The sequence below is a fragment of the Hyperolius riggenbachi genome, chromosome 2 (assembly GCF_040937935.1).
Source record: "Hyperolius riggenbachi isolate aHypRig1 chromosome 2, aHypRig1.pri, whole genome shotgun sequence".
NCBI classification, from domain to species: domain Eukaryota; kingdom Metazoa; phylum Chordata; class Amphibia; order Anura; family Hyperoliidae; genus Hyperolius; species Hyperolius riggenbachi.
The window spans coordinates 240,244,094-240,265,526 of NC_090647.1; the positions used below are offsets into that span (position 1 = coordinate 240,244,094).

Here is a 21,433-nt window from a genome sequence, read left to right on the forward strand (position 1 = left end):
TCCTTGTCACCACAGATGCTAAATGTTTTTTAAAAATTTTCTAAGAGAATCCCATTTGTGCAGCACTTTACAGATCATATAGAACCTTTGTTTTACATATTTTGAAATTGAACCCACAATCACAAAAATCATCTGGCAGTAAGGGCTCTTTTATGCTCCTTTTTAGTACTCAGAAGTTACAAGAAGACAAGAACAAAACCATGGATGATTTTCTCCGGAAGCGAGAGCTGGAAGTAAAGAACATTGAAGACACATTTGAACAGAAGTTGAAAAATGAACTGCTAAGGTCCGAGTTATTCTTTTTTTGTTCTTATTAATTGAAGTGTTGAACTGTTTCTGTTTGTAATAGCTGTTATACCCTCTTGTATCAAGTGTATTGTATACTCTGTATTGTTATACCTTGTATGCTATTGTACACCGCCACGGAAGATGCTGGCGCTACATAAATCAAAAATAATAATAGTAATTTAAAATCTGCTCAATATTATTTCATAGGATGTAGCAAAATTAATTATGTGCAGAAAGAAGTACGGTAGTTTAGAATGTTCCTCATCTTACTGTGGTATGGCAGTGAAAGATGTCTTTTGCCTGGTTGCTACAATTAGGGGGCCTTTTGTAAAGTGTTTTTCACATTATTCAGTAAAGCTTTATATTGAATTACCTTATATACGCGAATACAAGTCAACCTTGTGTATAAGTCTACTCCAATATTCAACCCTATTAAGCTAGAATTTTTTATTGACGCAAGTATAAGTCTACCCATCAATGTTAATGGCTGCACTTGGGGCTGAGGAGGGGTTAATGAATGTACTGCATACAGTATTGCAGCCATTAACCCCTCCTGTCCCTTAAGTGCTGCCAATACCTTTACCTGGCCCCCCGAGTGTTGCAATTAGTCTCTCCCTTTTATGCAGCCCAGTATTTCCCTCCTGACCCTTTCCTTGTTAATTTTTGTGGCCAAGACTTTCAGACCTGATTTTTCTTGGCATTCTCTTTCCTCAAAGTACAACTTACCACAGGGTAAATTGCTGCAAATGGGAATGTCACTATTAGTACACACATTACTCAGTGTTGCTCATTACTCGTGTATAAAGCGACCCCAATAGTTTTACAAAGTGAATCAGACCTAAATGTCTAGACTTATACTCGAGTATATACAGTAAGTCTGTAGAGGGCTAGATTACCTCATCCTAAAGGTGGCCATGAGGGATACAATTCTCTGATTCAATCTTTTTATCAATTGGAAACAATCGTACAAGCCCAATAACGGAAAGAAAGCTGCTATGCAATTTCAATAGATTGATGGAATTGATCTATTACTTAGATCGATTCCATTAATCTGATCGAATTGCATAGCAGCTTTCTTTCTGTTAGTGGGCTAGAATGATTGTTTCTGATCGATAATACGATTGAATCGGACAATAGATCATCCGGAGAATTGTATCGTGAATGGCCATCTTAAAGAGATCCCGAGGTGGGATTTTATTATGCTAGTGGGGCACAGAGGCTGGTTGTGCACACTAACACCAGCCTCTGTTGCCCCATGGTGTGCCTCCAAGACCCCCCTGTGCGCCGCTATACCCCCCCCCCCCGCAGTGCTGGCGACACGCAGCGTGTCACTAGCACAATGTTTACCTAAGCGCTGTCTGTCAGCGCCGCTCCCCCGCCTTCTCCGTATCGGCGCTACCTGCCTGTGTCCCTTCCCTCCCGCTGATTGGGGGGAGTGGCGCTGACAGACAGCGCTTAGGTAAACATTGTGCTGGCGACATGCTGCGTGTCGCCAGCACTGCGGGGGGGTATAGCGACGCGCAGGGGGTTCTTGGAGGAACACTATGGGGCAACAGAGGCTGGTGTTAGTGTGCACAACCAGCCTCTGTGCCCCACTAGCATAATAAAATCCCACCTCGGGTTCTCTTTAAGTAGCCGGATTGTTGTCTCTGGGCACCCTCTTGTTCCCTGTCCCCAGTCCTCTTCTTCAACTGGCTTCCTTAATTGAAGAGCCTCTCAGAATTTTCCCCAGCGGTGACTAGCGATTTAGAACTGTGCATGCGTAAGTGCTGAACCATGATTGCAGAGCAAAAGGAAGCGCTTGTTCATGAGTGCTTTCTTTTACTGTGCATGTGTGGTTCGGAACTTGCATATGCACTGTTTAAAATCCATTGTCACTGCATGAGGGAACTGCCAGGAGGCTGGGGACAGAAGAGGACCAAGAATGAAAGTGATTTCAAAGACAATGAGCAACATCAGGGTTCTCAGGATGAGGGAAACTAACCCTCCATGGGCTTAATTCAGTCGTTTTTCCCCAATTCAGGGGTGGTTTAAAGAGGAACTCAAGTGAAAATAATTTAATATAAAAAGGTGCTTAATTTTTACAATAATTATGTATACATGATTTAGTCAGTGTTTGCTCATTGTAAAATCTTTCCTCTCCCAGATTCACATTCTGACATGTATTACATGGTGACATTGTTACTGTGGGCAGATTATGTAGCTGTTCTGGCTTTAACAGACAGCTATAAACAGCCATTTCCTGTGTGTGTCATTGTTACATTGTGGCAGTTTGCCCAGAGTACCGTACGGTACCAGAGCCTCTTGTGGGAGGGGTTTCAGCACAAAATCAGTCATACAGCGCCCCCTGATGGTCTGTTTGTGAAAATCATTATATTTTTCATGTAAAAGTGGGTATCAGCTACTGATTGGGATAAAGTTCAATTCTTGGTCGGAGTTTCTCTTTAAGATGAAGCCATGTAACCTATTTCTTGGCTTTAAACCTTACACACAGTCTGAGGATGCACCGCCATGCTTCCTATGTTTGAGGTGAGAATAGGCATGAGTTTCTGCATTTAAAGAGACTCTGAAGCCAGTATAAATTCTTCTTTTTAACTTGTATTGTTGTCAAGGACCCTCAGCCCTGCTAAACTGCTGCTATCCTGCGGCAAAATGAGGGGTCTATACCGCCCAGATCCCCTCTCCTTTGTCCGGGGAGCGCTTCCTGAATGAGGCAGAGCTAATGGCTGTAGCTCTTCCTCTCAGCGCGTCAATCCCGGCTGATCGCCGCCTCTCCCCGCTTCTCTCAATCTGCCTTCACAGAGAGGGGCGGGAGAGAGGCGGAGATCCGCCGGCAGATTGACGCGCATGGAGGCAGAGCTGCAGCTCATAGCTCTGCCTCCATGAGCAGCAAAATCCACGACCAAGAAATTCGTGGATTTTACAGGGTGATTTGGGGGGTATAGACCCCTAGTTTTGCCGCGGGATAGCGGCGGTTTAACAGGGCTGAGGGTCCTTGACAGCAATACAAGTTAAAAAGAAGAATTTATACTGGCTTCAGAGTCTCTTTAAACGGAGCAGAATGTCCTAGGTTGGTTTTGTAGTAATGAGGAAGGCAAAAAAAAAAAAAATCTACCCAATCTTACATCATACCTTCCCATTCTTAGATGCTGTACCAATCTTACAACATTGGTCTTCCCCAGCCTATGAGTGGGCACCTTGTGGGTAGAAAGAGACCAGCTGTACAATGGGTATCCATGATGAGAAGTCATGTATACATTATCCACATACTGTATCAGGTATTAGAATTTTATTTTTGATTACCTAATATTTACTAAATTTTGTTTCTTGGATAGGGAAGATGAACAAGACTTTTCAATACAGTGTACCAGTATATACTGGTATTCGGTTTTCCTATTTGATTTCATATTGGGACTAATCCTATCAATTTTGCCTTTGCCATTTCTTTATGAGCATACCTCTTAATATTTTTAAATAAGAAATAATAATAAATACAATGATATTGTTCCTATGTTAGTGCATGACTTAAAGAGGAAAAAAACCTAAAAAAAAATACACAGGACCGGTTCTAGAGTTTTTGCTGCCCGAGGCAAACTTGTGAGGATGCCCCCACTTCCCACCACCAGATTTGGAATGATTGCACAGCACCCGACAATTTACCGGTACTCCTACTCAAGCAGCTCAATACAATAGTACACTGGCTGGCTATGAGTCTTTGACAAATAAACTGTTCACCCTCAGCCACTCCATTCCTCTTCAGTCAGGAAAGTGCCACCTCCTCCCTTCTGCTGTGCAAGTAAAATGAAACTGCTGCTCTCCTGCCTCCCCCTCCTCGCTTACTATCGGACTCCTAACACAGCACAACAAGCTGCTTTTCCCCAATGATGACCTCTTCACCTTGCTCACTCTCCTCTCGCTTTTCATCCTACTCTGATTGCATGCTATTAGTGTAAACTCAGTAGAAACATGCTGCTCCGTAATCTCTGCGGCTGATGCAAATGTTTCATCTTGCTTCATGAGCGAACCGGCCCTGAAAATCAGGGCTGTGGAGTCGGAGTCGGGGCAATTTTGGGCACTTGGAGTCGGAGTCGTGGTTTCAGAAACTGAGGAGTCGGAGTCAGGAGTCGGAGTCGCATGATTTTTGTACAAAATCCACAGCCCTGTTAAGTATTAGACTAAGGAGTCGGAGTCTGAGCATTTTGGGTACCCGGAGTCGGAGTTGGAGTCGGAGTCGTGGTTTCAGAAACTGAGGAGTCGGAGTTGGAGTCGGAAGATTTTTGTACCGACTCCACAGCCCTGCTGAAAATACAGCAATAAGACCTAGCAACTCTTCCACCCTTGTTGTGGGTTGCTGCATCAAATTTAGGCTACCACCATCTTAACCAGTTCAGCCTTCAGTCGTTTTCACTTTATGCATCCGAGCAATGTTCACCTCTCATTCATTAGCCTATAACTTTATCACTACTTATCACAATGAACTGATCTATATCTTGTTTTTTCCGCCACCAATTAGGCTTTCTTTGGGGGGTACATTTTGCTAAGAGCCACTTTACTGTAAATGCATTTTAACAGGTAGAATAAGAAAAAAAATGAAAAATTTCATTATTTGTCAGTTTTCGGCCATTATAGTTTTAAAATAATACATGCCCCCATAATTAAAACCCACGTATTGTATTTGCCCATATGTCACGGTTATTTCACCGTTTAAATTATGTTCCTATCACAATGTATCGCGACAATATTTTATTTGGAAATAAAAGAGCATTTTTTCCGTTTTGCATGCATCACTATTTACATGCTTATAAAAAAAAAATAGAGAGAAATATTTCATCTTTACATAGATATTTAAAAAGTTTAGACCCTTAGGTAAATATTTTTGTGTTTTTTGTTTTTTTTTTGTAGTAATGTTTTTTTTTTTTTTTTATTAAACATTTTATGTGGGCATTTTTGGGAGGGTGGGATATAAATAGTGTTTTATTTGGGGAAATATTTGTGTATTGTAATGTTTTTATATTTTTACTTGTAGTTTTACTTTTTGGCCACAAGATGGCAATCTCGATTTTGTTTACATGACGTCACTCTAAGCGTACAATGTACGCTTAGAGGGACAGAGCTTCAGAAAAAGCGTAGCTTCCGAGAGAAGCTGTCGCTTTTTCAGCGGAGGAGAGGAATCAGTGATCGGGCACCATAGCCTGATACATTGATTCCTGGGCTACCGAATCCGCGGCCGGGAGTGCGCGTGCACGCGCGCGATCGGCCGCGGGAGCGCGCGGATGCGCTCGTGGCCTCCTGGACGTAGATACTACGTCCTGGAGGCATAAATGGTTAACCTATTTTGGTTCCTGGACGTAGAAACTACGTCCAGGAACCATGCGCGCTACCGCACGCCCCCGCGGCCGATAGCGCGCGTGCACGGGCACTCCCGGCCGCGGATTCGGTAGCCATGGAATCAATGTATCGGGCTATTGTGCCCGATCACTGATTCCTCTCCCTCACTGAAAAAGCGACAGCATCTCTCGGAAGCTGTGCCTTTTCTGGCCATTCCCTTCCTGATGCGCCACTCTAAGCGTGTGTTACGCTTAGAGTGACGTCATGTAAACAAACTCATGGCCGCCATCTTGTGGCCAAAAAGTAATACTACACCTGAAAATAAAAATAAATTAAAATGAACACACATTTACATTATAAATCTATTGTTTACCCCCAACCCTCCCAAAACTACCAAAATAAAATGTTTACTATAAAAAAAAAAAAAACCATTACAATAGTAAAAAAAAACATGTAAATATTTACCTAAGGGTCTAAACTTTTTAAATATCAATGTAAAGATGAAATATTTCTATATTTTTTTTTTATTTTAAACTTGTTAATAGTGATAGATGCAAAATGGAAAAAATGCACCTTTATTTCCAAATAAAATATTGTCGCCATACATTGTGATAGGGACATAATTTTAACGGTGTAATAACCGGGACATATGGGCAAATACAATACGTGAGTTTTAATTATGGAGGCATGTATTATTTTAAAACTATAATGGCTGAAAACTGAGAAATAATTAATTTTTCCATTTTTTTCTTATTCTTCCTGTTAAAATGCGTTTACAGTAAAGTGGCTCTTAGCAAAATGTACCCCCCAAAGAAATTGGTGGCGGAAAAAACAAGATATAGATCAGTTCATTGTGATAAGTAGTGATAAAGTTATAGGCTAATAAATGGGAGGTGAACATTTCTCGCGTGAAAACCACGGAACCTGAATGGGTTAAAAATATAAATGCATGTAGTAATTGTGATTGCTATTCAGGGAACTAGTGTAGTAGTTGCACCAGCATGCAATACGATGATGCCTCGCTGGGATGTCCTTGGGGGGTAGAAAGGCTTCCACTTACTAGTAGTTATAGTTTTGTTTTTGTTTTTTTTGTTTTTTTTTTACAGGTATCAGATAGAACTAAAGGAAGAGTACTTGACGAAATCTCATAAAGTCAACGACGATGACAGAAAGAACAGAGGTTGGTGACTATGTAGTGAAGAGCTGTCTTGTGTCTTATTATGGAGCAGTAGGACTGAATATAATGACTATTAACAGTTTCTGTAGCACTTTAGTCAGCCCAGCTTCATATTATGCTTCATCTGCTGTAGACTAGTGACCGCCATGCCATTTATTCAAAACATTTACAAGTTGTTTTTTTCTAAATTAATATATTTTGGTTGCCAGTTATATAAAAAGTCATGACTTTTGTAATGTATTTCATCATCACTTTCAAGTGTATTGAACTAATGAACAGAAGGAGATCTCTGTGCAGGGCCTTAGAAAGGCCCATCTTAGAGAGAAAATGTGTTATTTTCTCTTCGTTTTGCAATTTGCACATCATTTTATCATTATAGAGATTGGGGATCTTCACTTGCCAAACATAGAGGAAGAAAAGACTTATATGCATATGGCACAGTAGAGTTGATCATTAGAAACATGGACAATGACTCTGAGGAGGTCTGAGTGTGCCTGTGCTATGAGCATCGGTGCTGTACTGCGCTACTTGTGTTGAATGAGGGACAGTAGATGAGATGACCAGCACTAAAGCCAAAACTGCTCTGTCTGTGCTGTTAGGCACCTGAGATGTTTAATGCTGAGGCACTCTGGTAACTGTAGTAAATACTGGCATAGCAAAGACGTCAAAAGATGAGTCGTATTATTTATTTAGGTATATAGGCTTTGATTTACAGAGTTAGGGGCTGGTGTTTGGTTAAGGGTGGATAGCATTATTTGTTAGGGCCTAAAACCAGGGATCAGCTAAAAGTAAGTATTATTAAAGGGGTTTATGTTAAGAAAGGAAGCTAAAGTTAGGTTAGGTTTCAGGGGTAAAAAATAAACCGGGATTGGAGAGTCAAAATCCATTACTGGAACCTAGACTATGGTGCAGAGTCCAAACACGTGCATTATTCTTGCAGTGGTAGAGAAGTAGAACAGGATGTGGTCAAGAGATCATAAAAAAAAAATCTAAATTACCTTTCCTCTGTCATTGTGAAAATGTGACTTTCAACCTGGTTTTTCTTTCCATAAATGTTCACATGAAATTCTGGCAATTTCTAGGAAGAAGTGTAATGCTTTTGGTATGTTTTTTTTTCTTTCCTTTTATGTACAATTTCAGAATAGGTAGAGGAGTAAGAAGTACACCTGATTTGATTTTGTGCTTTGTTTTCAGAGGAAGCTGCACGGTTGCGTGAAGACACAATCATTATTAATATGAAGAAGCAAGAGCTGGAGCAAGCCCTCTCTCGCACTAAACACCTGGAGGTAGTACACCTCAAATAGTTGTTCTAGGAATATTGTTTAAGTGTTATGTTACAGCTGTGCAGTTATACCTGAACCCAATATAAGACATTTCATTATCTCTGGATAGAGCGATACCCATTAATTAGTTATTTCACAAGGAAGGAAAGGCTGGCAGGCACTCTCAGGATAAAACTGACACCATTTATTGTCATTTCATGCACATATCTGATAGCTGCAAAGCGTCCAGACAAAATCACTTCTATGCATTATGCAAACGTGACAAGATCAGTCCATCAGCACATCATAAAGCTTGCACGTTCAGAGCCAAGCCAGACAGCATGCGAGGAGCAAGAAATATGAGCAGTGCAGGCTATACTTGCGTCAGTGTAGACATGTGGTGGCAGGCATGGATGAGAATGGAAGCGTGGGTGCGCTTAGGGATGTTCCAGGGTTGCTGCCCCAACAGCCGTTTCGCCCATAGTTGCTGGGGGCCTCATCAGAGGGGCAAGATAGCATGCCTTAGGTCCCTGTGAAGTGGGTCACGTGGGTCCGTCCAGTACATCTGTGTGGAGCGTGTCGTTGGCTTCTAGTGTGCGAGAGACGGCGTCTTCCGCCTATTTAGGCGCACCGCCGTCACTCTGACACACCCTCACTTCCGCCGACGTCATCCGGGCCTTCCATCACGCGCTAGTGGTTACCAAGTAACCATTCTGCGTGATTTCCGCCTCGGATGTTTACGCGCTGTGGCCATCTTGTGGCCAAAATGCTAACTACACGGGTTTCAAAACCCAAGAGGAAAAAACCCTGCCTGCATTCAATCCATCTCTCTAACCTAAAGAGGAGGTGGAAAGAGACGCAAAAGGTGCCAGAAAAGGAGCTAACTGGTGAGGGAAAGTAGCAATCCACCCTTATCTTTTCCCCTCACCCGGCTATTACTTTTATTTAACAACATACATAGTTTTAAGTCTAAACTCATCATTGAACTATGAATCACATTTTTAGCAATTATTAACCTTACGTAGTAATCGGTTATCCTTTCTTCTAAAAAAAATGGCATCTACTAGAAACAATTCCATGTTCACAAATGAGATAAGTCCACTCTCATTTGTGGAGAAATATACGAGGGGAGGCAAGGCGGGGGTTAGTATCATACAATAAATTAAGACTCATAGGAAACATGTCAAGTCATTGCGCTCACTGAGATGAGCTCACAACTTGATTAGTTGTTATTACATCAGTCTCTGCTGTGTGTTGTGTTTTTTTTTTTTTTTTTATTTCAAACAGGTTTTCTTTTATTATAGATGGAGGTGGACACTCTGAGAGCTCAGATGTCAGCAGTGACCCATCAGAACCATCATTTAACTGACAAGTTGAAGGAATTTGCAGATTATCCTCTAGTGCAGGAAGAAAAGGTGGAACTTGAGGCCCAAGTCAAGTTACTAAAAAAGCAACTGGATGAACTGCAGAAGGAAAATCACGTACTTAGAGAAAGTGAGATTGTGCTCTTTGTATTGACTTTTAGAAAACCTTCACTATCTGTGGCTTTATATTATCTTGAGAAACACTCAATGCTGGACTTGCATCTGAGCTACCTACAAGCACCAAAACCTAGAGATTTTAACTTCAGTCATTAATAGATGCCATGTCTCTTACACACCTAGCAAACTAAATGGTGAAGAGGGGGTAAAGAATGAAATGGGGAGGGAAAGATGGCTATAGGTGGCAGCAGTAGGTAATGGGGAGGGAAAGAGGGTTATAGCTTGCAACAGTAGGTAATGGGGAGGGAAAGATGGCTATAGCTGGCAGCAGTAATGTCATTAGTCATGGTGTAAAACTGAATTTAGCAGTGAGTTGCAGGGGTTAAACCACTTTGGGAACACCTGTCCTTCCAATTATGGTATCGCTAGTCAAACGTCTCCAAGGCCTTTAATAGTTTCATCTCTATACATGTGCCTAATGGCTAATTCTGCCTTGGAAACATTAAAAGTTATGCAAATGTTGGTTTGAATTTTGGCATAAGACAGGTTGAAGCTGTGGAAGTGACCGTACTAATACTGTGCCTTGCTTGTGCTAGACTTCACCCCAGCATTCTCTTCTTGAAAACTTGATTGGACAGTTGTTGGCTGTAAAGTGCAACTTTAGACTCCAAGAAAACACCCTTCCGTAGAGGTTTCTAACCTTTCTCTAAATAGGTTCAGTGAAAATGTCTAGGGTAGCTAGAATTGCAATTATATAAACCATATATATCTCCAGTGGAAGAGAGTAGGATAATGTGGAGGGAAGAAGGCAAGGAATGGTAGAGGAGAAATCAGATTGTATCCATTCGTTCAGTTCTGATAAGCAGAACACAGTAATTATGGATTCAGATTGTCGACACAGTAGGTGCCAACGGAATCACTGAAAGCCTATGCACTAGGCTGTTCGCTGCAAATGTTGCATACAGACTGCAGCTCTGGGCCTCTCCAGCACCGCGGTGCACAGCTCACACATCTCCTTCTGGGAGTGCCCAGCTAAAGCACGCTGGGGAGAACACGGATATTAATGCATCTTGAAAATAGACCAATAGAGTCCCACCTCGGCACAATTTCATTTTTCCATTTAAGTTGCACATGGCAGATTGTAATTGCCACATGCTGAAGTATACACTGTTGCATCAAAGTCATGTGACTCCTAACTTCCATTTTCAGGGATATCGCAGCCTTCTGGTGAATTTCTTTCTCTTCAAGATGACCTGAAAAGAATGGAGGCTGCCAGGAAGTTTGACCAGGATGAGTTCAAAATCCAAAGAGAGATCCTTGAAAAGCAACTAGAATTAGAGGTCAGTTAAAAGTCACCACTGGATTCAACATGTTCTGATTGTTTTCTATTGCACACTACACCTATTGAATTGAACTTATAGTGAACCTCCGTACTAAAAATCTACTCAGCAGAACTGAAAAGGCTTGGTGTTTTTTTAACAGTTTCACAGCATCAGAACTTTGTTTTTCTTACCAAAGCATCATTTTAGCTGCATTTTTAGCTAAGCTCCACCCATGAAAGAAAAAAAGCCCAGACTTTTTTTCCCTGATGCTGTGCAGAGCATGATGGGATTTCCTATGTTGTTGTTCACGTTGCCTAGCAACTGGGAGAGGTGATCAGGACACAGGACAGTTGGAACTGTGTCTCATGCTCCCTGTCACCACCTTTCAACTAAAAAGATGGCTGCCATCATGAAATCAAACATTTGTCTGTTCTTTTAAAACAGTGTGGGTAAGAGATTATATTCTCTCTATTTTAATCAACATAACTAATGTAACTTAATGACAGTATGTTTGTTTAACTCCAAGAGAAGAGACCCAGCACCATCTTCAAGTGTATTATAAGCTCTTTTATTTAAAGTATCAATGCTTTAAATAAATAAAAGAGCTTATAATACACTTGAAGACGGTGCTGGGTCTCTTCTCTTGGAGTTTCTGCTTGCTGTTCCTGGAGACAGAGGGACAACGACCAATTGCACGTCGCATCTAGATAGTTGGGTGCTGCCTGTAACTACTCGTCTACTATGTTTGTTTAGGCTGGAGTTCCTCTTTAAGCTTTATACTTTGTAATTGCTCTGTTACTCAACTGAATCTTGGAGTAGTGTTTTTTTCCATCAAGTCTAGAAAAATTACCTTCCAAAGAGCTAAAACTGAAATCTTTAAACTTTTTAATAGTTATATAGTCATAAAAGTTATATTTGGTATTAAACCAACATGAGTACCTGCATGTCCTGCAGCTCCTCAGGTTTTGCTCTGACTGTATGTGATTGAAGTGTAACGAAAACAGGGAGTTCAGGTTGCTGGCTATACTGTCTTAGGCCTCGTTCACATCTAGGGCGCTTTTAAGCACTGCTGCGCAACGCTGACACCCTGCGTACCGCCGGAATGGCAGAAGGGCATAGACTGCCCTTCTACCGGTCACATCTACTGCGCTGTGCAGCAGTTCGATGCGCTTGCGTACTGCTGCATGCATTTTGCCCGGAAGCGCAGAGCTGATCCCATCACTTGTCAATGGATGGGATCAGCAGCACAGTGGGCAGCGGCGCAGATGTAGTGCGATCGTACGCGTTGCGTTCAGATTGCACAGCCATCTGCGTTAGCTAGATGTGAACGAGGCCTTACTGGCCTGTCTAAAGCCATTTTAATGACTGGATCGGCTTGATAGAACTACATATGTTTTAAATGGAAAAACATTTCACATATATTATACTGTAGCTTTGTATGTAACTGCCTAGAGTTCAGTTTTCATAGAACTTGCTATACCTATTGCTTCACATGACTTAAGAGGACTGGAGAGGTAATCTTGTGCGTACAACTTTGCTAGTCCTCTCAGCTGATTTGACCGCTTTTGATATTTTACAGATGGAGCGGGGTCTTGAGATGAAGATGCAGCTGCTAAATCGTGAGGAAGCGTTGAAAAGATTAAATATACAAGTAGAGCAACTGGATTTTCAGCTGAGACAAACACAGCAAGGTTTGACCTCTTTTGATTAATGAAATCTTTTGCAGCTACACTGTACATTTCAACATATTGCTACTGGAGTCCTTCCTTGACACTTATTATTTTATCAGTTCTTGTTGATATATTCAGTAGAGTATATACAGAGGCTTGGCTTTCCATTAGGCTTGTTCATTATGTATTTGCCATAGATTCAGTACCTGACATTTTTACTTTTACAAATTAAAAAGCAAGGATGGATTAATGTACCTACATAATGAAAAACCTTATATTAACCTCCCAAACAGGTTTTCTTTGGACCCTGGTCCTGTTTCTCTCTTCTTTTTAAGCTCTTCTAGAAGCCACTTTAAAGATGGCCCCATATCCCTCCTTTCCTGGAATTGGCACAGTGGGAGAGTAAGGGAGGTGCTACCCACTTAATAATCAGGTGTCCAGAATTTGTGTTGCTGACAGCTCTGAAAGCACAGTGTGTCGCTCATCCAAATGTGTTATGGGTGTGGAGGAAGCGAGTTCCTATTGAGGGTATGGGAATCACTTGGTACTCCCTCCCTATAAAATACTGTCGTTTTTGAAAGTTGGCATTAAAGGGAACCAGAGATGAACGATTCACACAAAATAAACATATCAGTTGATAGCTTGTAAAGAATAAATGCTCCACCTGATAATTTCGCCACTCTGGTGTGCCTTTTTGAGTGCTTTTTATCCATTATTGCTCCAGGAAATATCCAATATGGCCGCCGGCTCATATTCCTTCTGTTTCCAGGTTATGAGGTGTTCTGGATGTGCTGTCTAGGCTATATGAGACTATAGACAAGAAGGGCTGCTGTAGGCTTTCATCTGTGTGCTTTCAACTTCATATTCTGGTATGCTTTGTGGCTGCCTGTAGGAAGTGTCTCTCATAGTAATGAAACTGCATACAGTAGATAATAATGATGACTGGCTGCACAGACAGAGCACACAGATCACACAGCCACACTTGTCTGTTAGACAGAGATTTTTCCTGCAGCATCAGCCCCTCCCATATCATCACAGCTCTCAGTATGTAAAGCATGAAATTTGAGCAAGGAGGGGGCAGGCTTGGGCTTGAAAAGACTCCACAGAAGAGAGTGACTCAGCTATAATGATTCCAGGTCAAACCTCGACTGAATAGTCGATGGATTCTTATCACAGTTGATAACAGATAGATTAGACTGAGAAGAATAAAACTAAAAGCAGGGTAGGTGTTTACTGTCATGTTCCCACTGATAAATGTAATAAAATACATGAGGGTGCTTCATCTCTGGTTCTCTTTAAGATGGGCTTCAAGTCTGTAAAAAGCTTGCAACATGCATAGTTTTTGTTTTGACCCAAAGAGAAAATCTGCCGGCAATGGAATTTTTGATCTGGGTGGACTGGGTAAAACTTATAGTCTGGGTGCACTGACTATAATATCAGTAATTGAGGGATGGTGATTAATAAGTAGGGTTGTGTTTAATTGTTTTAGAGTATGATGCAATACTTCCTTTTTGTTTTGTTTTTTATTGTAATTTTCTGTATGATATGCTTTGTTTTTTTCTTTTTTAAATTATGTATTCTGCTTATTGTGATCAGATGTATAATCTTGTAATCACTTGTTTCAGATTATAATGTTGATTACGGTGAAAATTCTCAAAGTCTTTATGAAAAGGCCTGTAAATATTTTAAGTGGTCATTTTTCTACTCCATACTGAGCTCTAGAAGTCCAAGATATGCCACCTCCTATTAGGCCTTAGTGATGCCCCTGCATCCGAGGCAGGTAATTTGGGCACCACTGTAGACCGCAATGTTAACTGTGGCTATAGGGGCACCCAGTTCATCATTTGGGTGCCAGATATAAGGCAATGTGCAGGTGGGGGAAGGGGGTGTTAGCATTAGGAGTAGTTAGGGGTAAGTGTTAGGAGTAGGTAAGGTAGGGTTAGTGTTAGGTGTAGGGTTGGGGGGAGGGTTAGTATTAGGCATAGGGTAGGGAGAGGATTAGTGTTAAGAATGAATGGGGGGGAGGGGGGGATGTTAGTGAGAGAGCTAGGTTGGGTAAAGCAATAGTAGAATTTCTGCAGTATTGCTGATATTCTACTGGCAGCTTCACTCAGTGCCCACATTTCCCAGCACCTGTCAAATGTATGCCCATGCGCCATAATATATTGGACACGCTGCCTGCCTAGCTGCACTGGAAATGGAGGGGGTGGTAGAGGAGGGATGGCATCACTTGACTACTTCTTCCCAGAGATTGAAAAAGAATGACAAAATGTTTCATCACATACTGCTATTACTACTTACCGTATATACTTGAGTATAACTCTAGAAATGTAGGTCTGACTCACTAAATAAAAGTACAGGGGACGACTTATACATAAGTCACGGGCAACACTGAATAATGTGTGTACTATTATTGACATTCTTATTTGGAGCAATTTATCCAGTGGAAGGGACACTTTCTTGATAAAGGTAATGCCAAGGAAACAGGTCTGAAAGTCCTGGCCACAACAAGGAAAGGGGCAGGGGGAAATACTGGGCTTCAGGAGGGGGGAGTGAATAATTGCTGAACTTGGGGGCCTAAAGGATTTGTTGGCAGCAATACTGTATGCAGTGCAGTCATTAACCCCTCCTGGTCCTCAAGTGCAGCTGTTCATTCTTCCTGGTTCCCAAGTGTAGTCATTAACTTTGCTGGGTAAATTTACACTTGAGTCAATAAACACTTCTAGCTTAAGAAGGTCGAATATTGGAGTTGACTTATACATGAGGTCGACTTGTATTCGGGTATATATGGTAACAGTGTGGAGAACAGGGGGTGTATCAAGGCAGGGGTCAGACTGTTGAAATTGCAGGCATTTTGCCGCAATGGAAAAACACAAGTAATGCTTTCCTATGAGGCTGTTATTTTTTAAAACACGTTTACAGAACATTGTTTAAATGCATGATTTACTTTATTTACAATATTTCAAGAAAATTTCAGTTTGCAATGATTTTCACGTATGCTATCACTTTTTTTTTCTGTTCTTCCTTAAGGGCTCTTTCACACCAGACAATGCGTGCAGGAGCCGTTCTCCTGCACGCATTGAATAGCCTGCGGCGTGTCGTCGGGAATCTGCTGTGCGACGCAATCAGTGGCGGTAGCTATTAATTGAACTCGACAGGAAAACGTTGGCTCCCAGGTGTGTCGAACCGAAACACAGCGTCGGGTGTGAAAGGTAAAATGAAAGTCTATGGACTTTCATTTTACCTTGATAATGCAAAGAATTGCCTTTTGCGTTGAAAAGCAGGGAAGGGCTCTGGTGTGAAAGAGCCTAAACAAATAAATATTTCTGCAACTATGTAAATTATAGATGTTGTTTTTTTCTTTTAATCATTTGAATTTTGCTTTTCATGCGTTTATTGGTGACTTTTGTCCATATCTTTTCTTATCCTGTTAATCTGCTCTCCTGTATGTGATTCTCTTGCTTGTGCAGCTCTTGAAAGTGTGCCTAGCATCCCCAAAGCACCTCACCGCTCTGTGCTACATTTTCCTGCCAATCAGACTGTTCGCCCTGATGCTTCTATTAATACACTGCCTTTGAGAAGCCGTTTCATGGATTCTATTGTTGAAACAGGTGGCATTGCAGATCTGAAGCATCGCCACCTTGAGGGGACGCGTAGCAGTTCTCCTGATTCAGACCTGGAGTTTGTGGCAAACACTAAAGCTCGAATTAAGGAACTTGAAAAAGAAGCAGAGATGGTAGAAGATGCTTTCCGTAATTATCAAAATAGAGTCATCCATGCTGCTTCCACTCCAAGCTACCCACACACTGCTACTGCAACAAACCGAGGGTACTTCACCTCAGTGCCGAGTGCCCCTCAACCCAGAGTCACGTTTTTAGAAGATAATCTGACTCCTCAGGAACATGTTTTGTTAAACCGGATAAAGAATCACAGATTCGAAAGCCTGTTGCCAACTGAAGCAGTTATGGCTTCATCTCGGTCAAAAAAATCCTCCGCTCGTAGGCTGTCTTCAACGCCTTTGTCAAGAAGCGAAACAAGTTCCAAACATAGAGTGTCTGCAGAAGGTAATCTGATCATACATATTAACCTGTAGCTCTTTAATACCTTATGCCTTATGTGATCTTGTTACACTTGCCATTATACAGTATGATATGTATAAACAAATGACAAGGTTATCAGATAACTGTAACACTTGCACCAGCTTTTATTTAGTCGCAGTAAAACTTCAACAAACCTGAACATGGGAAGGCCTGTGGCTTCCTTTGTTTTTTTGGTGCAGCTAATGTTTTTTGTATGGTGGGTAGAACTTTTTTTATTTGGTTACATTTTCTATACACTGACATTTTTGCTATGCTCAGTTTTTATTTTTACACACATCCTTCCTGTGTTCAAAATGACAGCACTTTTGCTAATTTTCCTAAATTAAAGGGAATCTCAGCTCTAAAAAAAAAAAAAAAAAAAAAAAAAAAAAAGTTTCACTTACCTGGGTCATCTACCAGCCCCCTGCAGCCATCCTGTGCCCTCACCGTCACTCATGGCTCCTCCGGTCCCCCGCTGCCAGCTAGTTTCATTTTTGTCGACTCTGAGTCGGCGGGTTGCCACGCATACCTTTGCATGCATTCCTACTGGTGCAGGAAGCTACCGCAGACATGAACACATACATTTTTACGTGTTGCGGTTGGACCTGCAACGCATAAAAATATAGTTAAGGTTTCCTTTAAAGAGCACCTGTACTGAGTAAAAATATTTAAAACAAACACATGAGGTAACTTCAAATGAACATTACATAGTTACCTTGCCATCAGTTCCTTTCAGAAGCTCACCATTTTCTTCTGACAATAATCCATTCCAAGTCTGACAATATTTTGTCAGATCTGAAATATATCAGTTGCTGTCAGTTATAGCTGAGAGGAAAACTGATGTACCAGGTAATGTACATGTTTTCCCATGGCTCAAGTGGGCGATGTTACAGTTTAACTGTGTGCTGACCAGAAAGCTGTTATGGGTAATGGCCATTTTCAAAATGGAGGACGGAAAATTCCCTTGATCATAGTGAACAAACAGGACGCGGGACAGGTGAAAGACACTGAGGAGTAGACTACATGGAAGGTAAGTATGACTTGTGTATGCTTATATTGACTTTTAATTTTCAGTTCAGGTTTTCTTTAAGGATGTTTAATCATGTTATACGTTTTATCACGGATTTACCCTATATTGCTCTCTCTCTCTCTCTCTCTCTCTCTCTCTCTCTCTCTCTCTCTCTCTCTCTCTCTCTCTCTCTCTCTCTCTCTCTCTCCCTCTCTCTCCCACTTCTTTTTAAAGGACAACCGAGGTGACATGTTGAGCTAGACATGTGTATGTATAGAGCCAAGCACAAAATAAGTAGGCTGTGTTCCTTTTTTTTCCTCATCTGCCTGATGAGTTAAACATCAGGTATGCAAGTGACAGTTTCTGTTCGGGTCAGGACTGGGTCGGACTATAGCATAACCCTCACTGATAAGTATTTACAGCCATAAAATACTTCCCTGTCAGTAAATGGCTTCTGAGAGCAGGAAAGAGATAAAAAGGGTCAATAATTCATAGATCTGGCATACTTCAATGAAGGTGTCATTAAGCAGAGGCAATGAAACAGTAAACATTTAAAAACTAGATTTAAATATAAAATAAAACTGTAGGCTAAAAAAAAGTCATTTTTAGGTGAAGGAGGATATACGGTAATTGTTTTTCTCATCAGTTTATTTTCACCTTTGATGTCCTTTAAAGGGAATCTGAAGTGAAAATAAACTTATGATCTAATGAATTGTATGTGTAGTACTGCTAAGAAATAAAACATTATTAGCACAGATATGTGTCACAAATTGTTTCCAGTACAGGAAGAGTTATGAAACTTAATTTGTTATCTATGAAAAAGAGCTTCTTTGAGCTTCGTGGACAGCACTGTCTTTTAAAGCATAGATCTCAACTGTCTCTCATTGTTCTTCGTTTATGGTTTTTCTGCAGAGAAAAGTTCAAGGGTCAGTATCCTGCTCTGTGAAATCATTTAACGTGCTGAGTGTATTGTGAAAACTGATTAGAGAATGATGCAATGTTATAAAAAAAGCTATGTACCTGAAAATAAAAATGAAATTTTTTTTGCTTCTAATGTTCTATTCCTGAGCGCGCCCAGCCGGGCTGCAGCTCTCTTAAGCTGCTCCAGACCTTGTCTCAGATTTCTACACCTTTAAACCTATTTGTGCTGAAACTGGACTCAAAATACAGAGGAATTCCACCCACCACGACCAAGGCTACAACTACAACCAACCAGAACAATTGGATTACTTTGGATGGCAGAGATTTAAACTGGATTGAAATCCTCCATGAAGCTTACCTCTGCTGAACACACCAAGCCTTCTAACAGCTGACCTGAAACAAGACCCTCAACCTGTCTGAAAACTTGATTGCCTGTGATTGCCCTCACTCCACCCTGTGAGTAATCCTTTATTCATTATCCAAGGCATATGCACCAAGTGACTATTTTCCACATTTATGTTATCATTTATCATCTAACTCTAAAACAAGGAACTTTACTTAAAATAAATCTATGATCCAACTCTGTGTAGGAATGAAAGGAGTTTGCACAGATCCCCTTTGATCTCAGCAGGACTCCAGAAGTACAAGCTATCTGAACAAGTCTATTGTCTCTAATGTCAACATACAAATACTCATCAAAGGACCTTCTCTCTGCCTGCCCTCCCAAGGAACAATTACAAATTAACACCTCACTAGCTCTCCTCTTAAAATCCTTTGGGATACTCAGGAAATGCAGAAGGGGGCGGAGAGGTAGTGCATCCAAAAATATACACCAGGGAAGCAACACCAGGCAAAGGATAACAAGTTTGACAGTGAAGTCTAAAAAACATCCCCAGCAAAGCTCAATCACAGCCACACTCTGCAATGCCAGATCGATAAATAATAAGACTGCAACTATACATGACCTAATAGAGCTCTCTGATTTGACCTTTTTGACAGAGACCTGGCTTGGGAAGCATGCAGGCCCAACTCTTGAAGCAACCTTGCCGACCAATTATTCAGTCTTGCACTGTGAGAGACAAGTCCGCAAGGGTGGGGGGGTTGCCATATGCTTCAGATCCTCTTTGAACATAAGGCCCCTGCCCATAGGCCCCACTGAAACCTTTGAATGTCTTGCAGCTCAACTGTCAGCAGAAGTAAACATCAACATATTGCTCATATACCGCCCCCCCAAAAATGGTCCAGCCTTTCTTAAGGAAATATCTGAACTCTTATCCTGCGTAACAGTGGAACACCCTAGATGGATCATCCTGGGAGACTTCAATGCATGGGTGGATGATCACGACTCCCAGCTAGGAAGTGAACTACTTCTCATAATGAGTGAACTGGGTCTCTCTCAGGCTGTCAACCTCCCCACCCACACGAAAGGGCACACCCTGGATCTTATATTTCATTCCGGACTTTTAATATCACACATGGATATAAACCCAGTGGTATGGTCAGACCACCACACCATCCACTTCTCTCTGACAGCACCAGCGATAAAACACAGAGGGAAAGAACTCATCAAATACCGTTCACTGAAAGATTTCTCACCCCAGCACGTTCAGAATATCCTCAACTTCGACGCACTAACCAATCATTGCGCAGACCCAGACTCCATGGTCCTGATATACAACCATGCAGTGTCATCTGCCTATGACGCCCTCACTCCAGTTCGCATCAAACGATCTACACCACTTCACCATGCACGGTGGTTTGACAGCTCACTAAAAGGACATAAAGAAAGAAGTGCGCAGACTAGAAAGGAAGTGGCGAAAATCTCAGAATTCAAAAGATAAACACACCCTTGTCTCTCACCTGGAAAGCTACCAAAATGCGACCACCAAGAAAAAATCCTCCTACCTATCACAGGAGATCGCAAAGGCCGCCAACAGACCAGCCCAACTATTCCGCACAGTTGATAGACTATGTAATCCATCCTGTCTAAAACCCACTATAACTCCCTCAAAGGAGCTCTGTGAGAAATTTGCTTGCTACTTTGCTGACAAAGTATCTTCTATTCGGTCTCTCATTCAGTCCACAGCACCCAAGACTCATGCAACTAATGGAAATAGCTGCAAAAACAACCTAACACCCTGGACTGACTTCAAAAGTATTAGTGAGGAAGAGATCTCAGACATCCTCTGTCGTCTCTGCCAGACAACCTGCGACCTGGACCCTGGACCAACTAAACATATGCTGAAATGCCCGGACCTGCTTGGTCCAGCATTTCACAAAATAGTAAATTGCTCTCTGCAAGCAGGGAGGTTTCCTACCTCTCTAAAAGAAGGAATCATCAAGCCCCTTCTTAAAAAACCTTCCATGGATCCAGATGCTATGGGCAGCTACAGACCTGTCTCCAACCTCCCCTTCTTAGGTAAAGTTATTGAAAAGGCTGTCTATCTGCAACTTGAAACCAGGCTGTCAGTAAACAACATCCTGGACCCTCTACAATCTGGCTTTAAGAAACACCACAGCTGTGAAACAGCCCTCATCCAAGTCTGCAACGATCTGCTCATGGCAAGGGACAGAGGGGAATGCTCCATCCTAATCCTGTTGGATCTCTCAGCGGCTTTTGATACAGTTGACCATGAAATCCTGCTTAACAGACTGCAGGAGTACTGTGGAATCAGTGGATCAGTCCTCCAGTGGTTCAGATCATTCCTGACTGACAGAACACAGAGAGTATCCCTAGGACCTATAATGTCCAAACCTGCACCTCTACAATTCGGGGTGCTACAAGGATCAATCCTATCCCCTCTGCTGTTTGCAATCTACATGTTGCCACTCGGTACACTTATCCAATGACATGGCCTGACGTACCACTGCTACGCCGATGACACACAGCTATACC

At 41.7% G+C, this 21,433-nt stretch overlaps 1 protein-coding gene across 11 annotated transcripts in view; it reads left to right on the top strand.

The window, feature by feature from the left end:
* Positions 1-21,433, top strand: part of OFD1 (OFD1 centriole and centriolar satellite protein) — a 225,715-nt gene that overhangs the window by 30,549 nt on the left and 173,733 nt on the right. For 10 of the 11 annotated variants that reach the window (XM_068268379.1, XM_068268378.1, XM_068268382.1 and 7 more), the window contains exons 10-16: positions 167-286; positions 6,723-6,796; positions 7,988-8,079; positions 9,360-9,549; positions 10,746-10,876; positions 12,438-12,549; positions 15,999-16,592. In XM_068268379.1, the coding sequence (XP_068124480.1) occupies positions 167-286; positions 6,723-6,796; positions 7,988-8,079; positions 9,360-9,549; positions 10,746-10,876; positions 12,438-12,549; positions 15,999-16,592 (1,313 nt within the window). The remainder of the gene's footprint in view (positions 1-166; positions 287-6,722; positions 6,797-7,987; positions 8,080-9,359; positions 9,550-10,745; positions 10,877-12,437; positions 12,550-15,998; positions 16,593-21,433) is intronic. The other variant, XM_068268384.1, reaches the window with a different exon arrangement.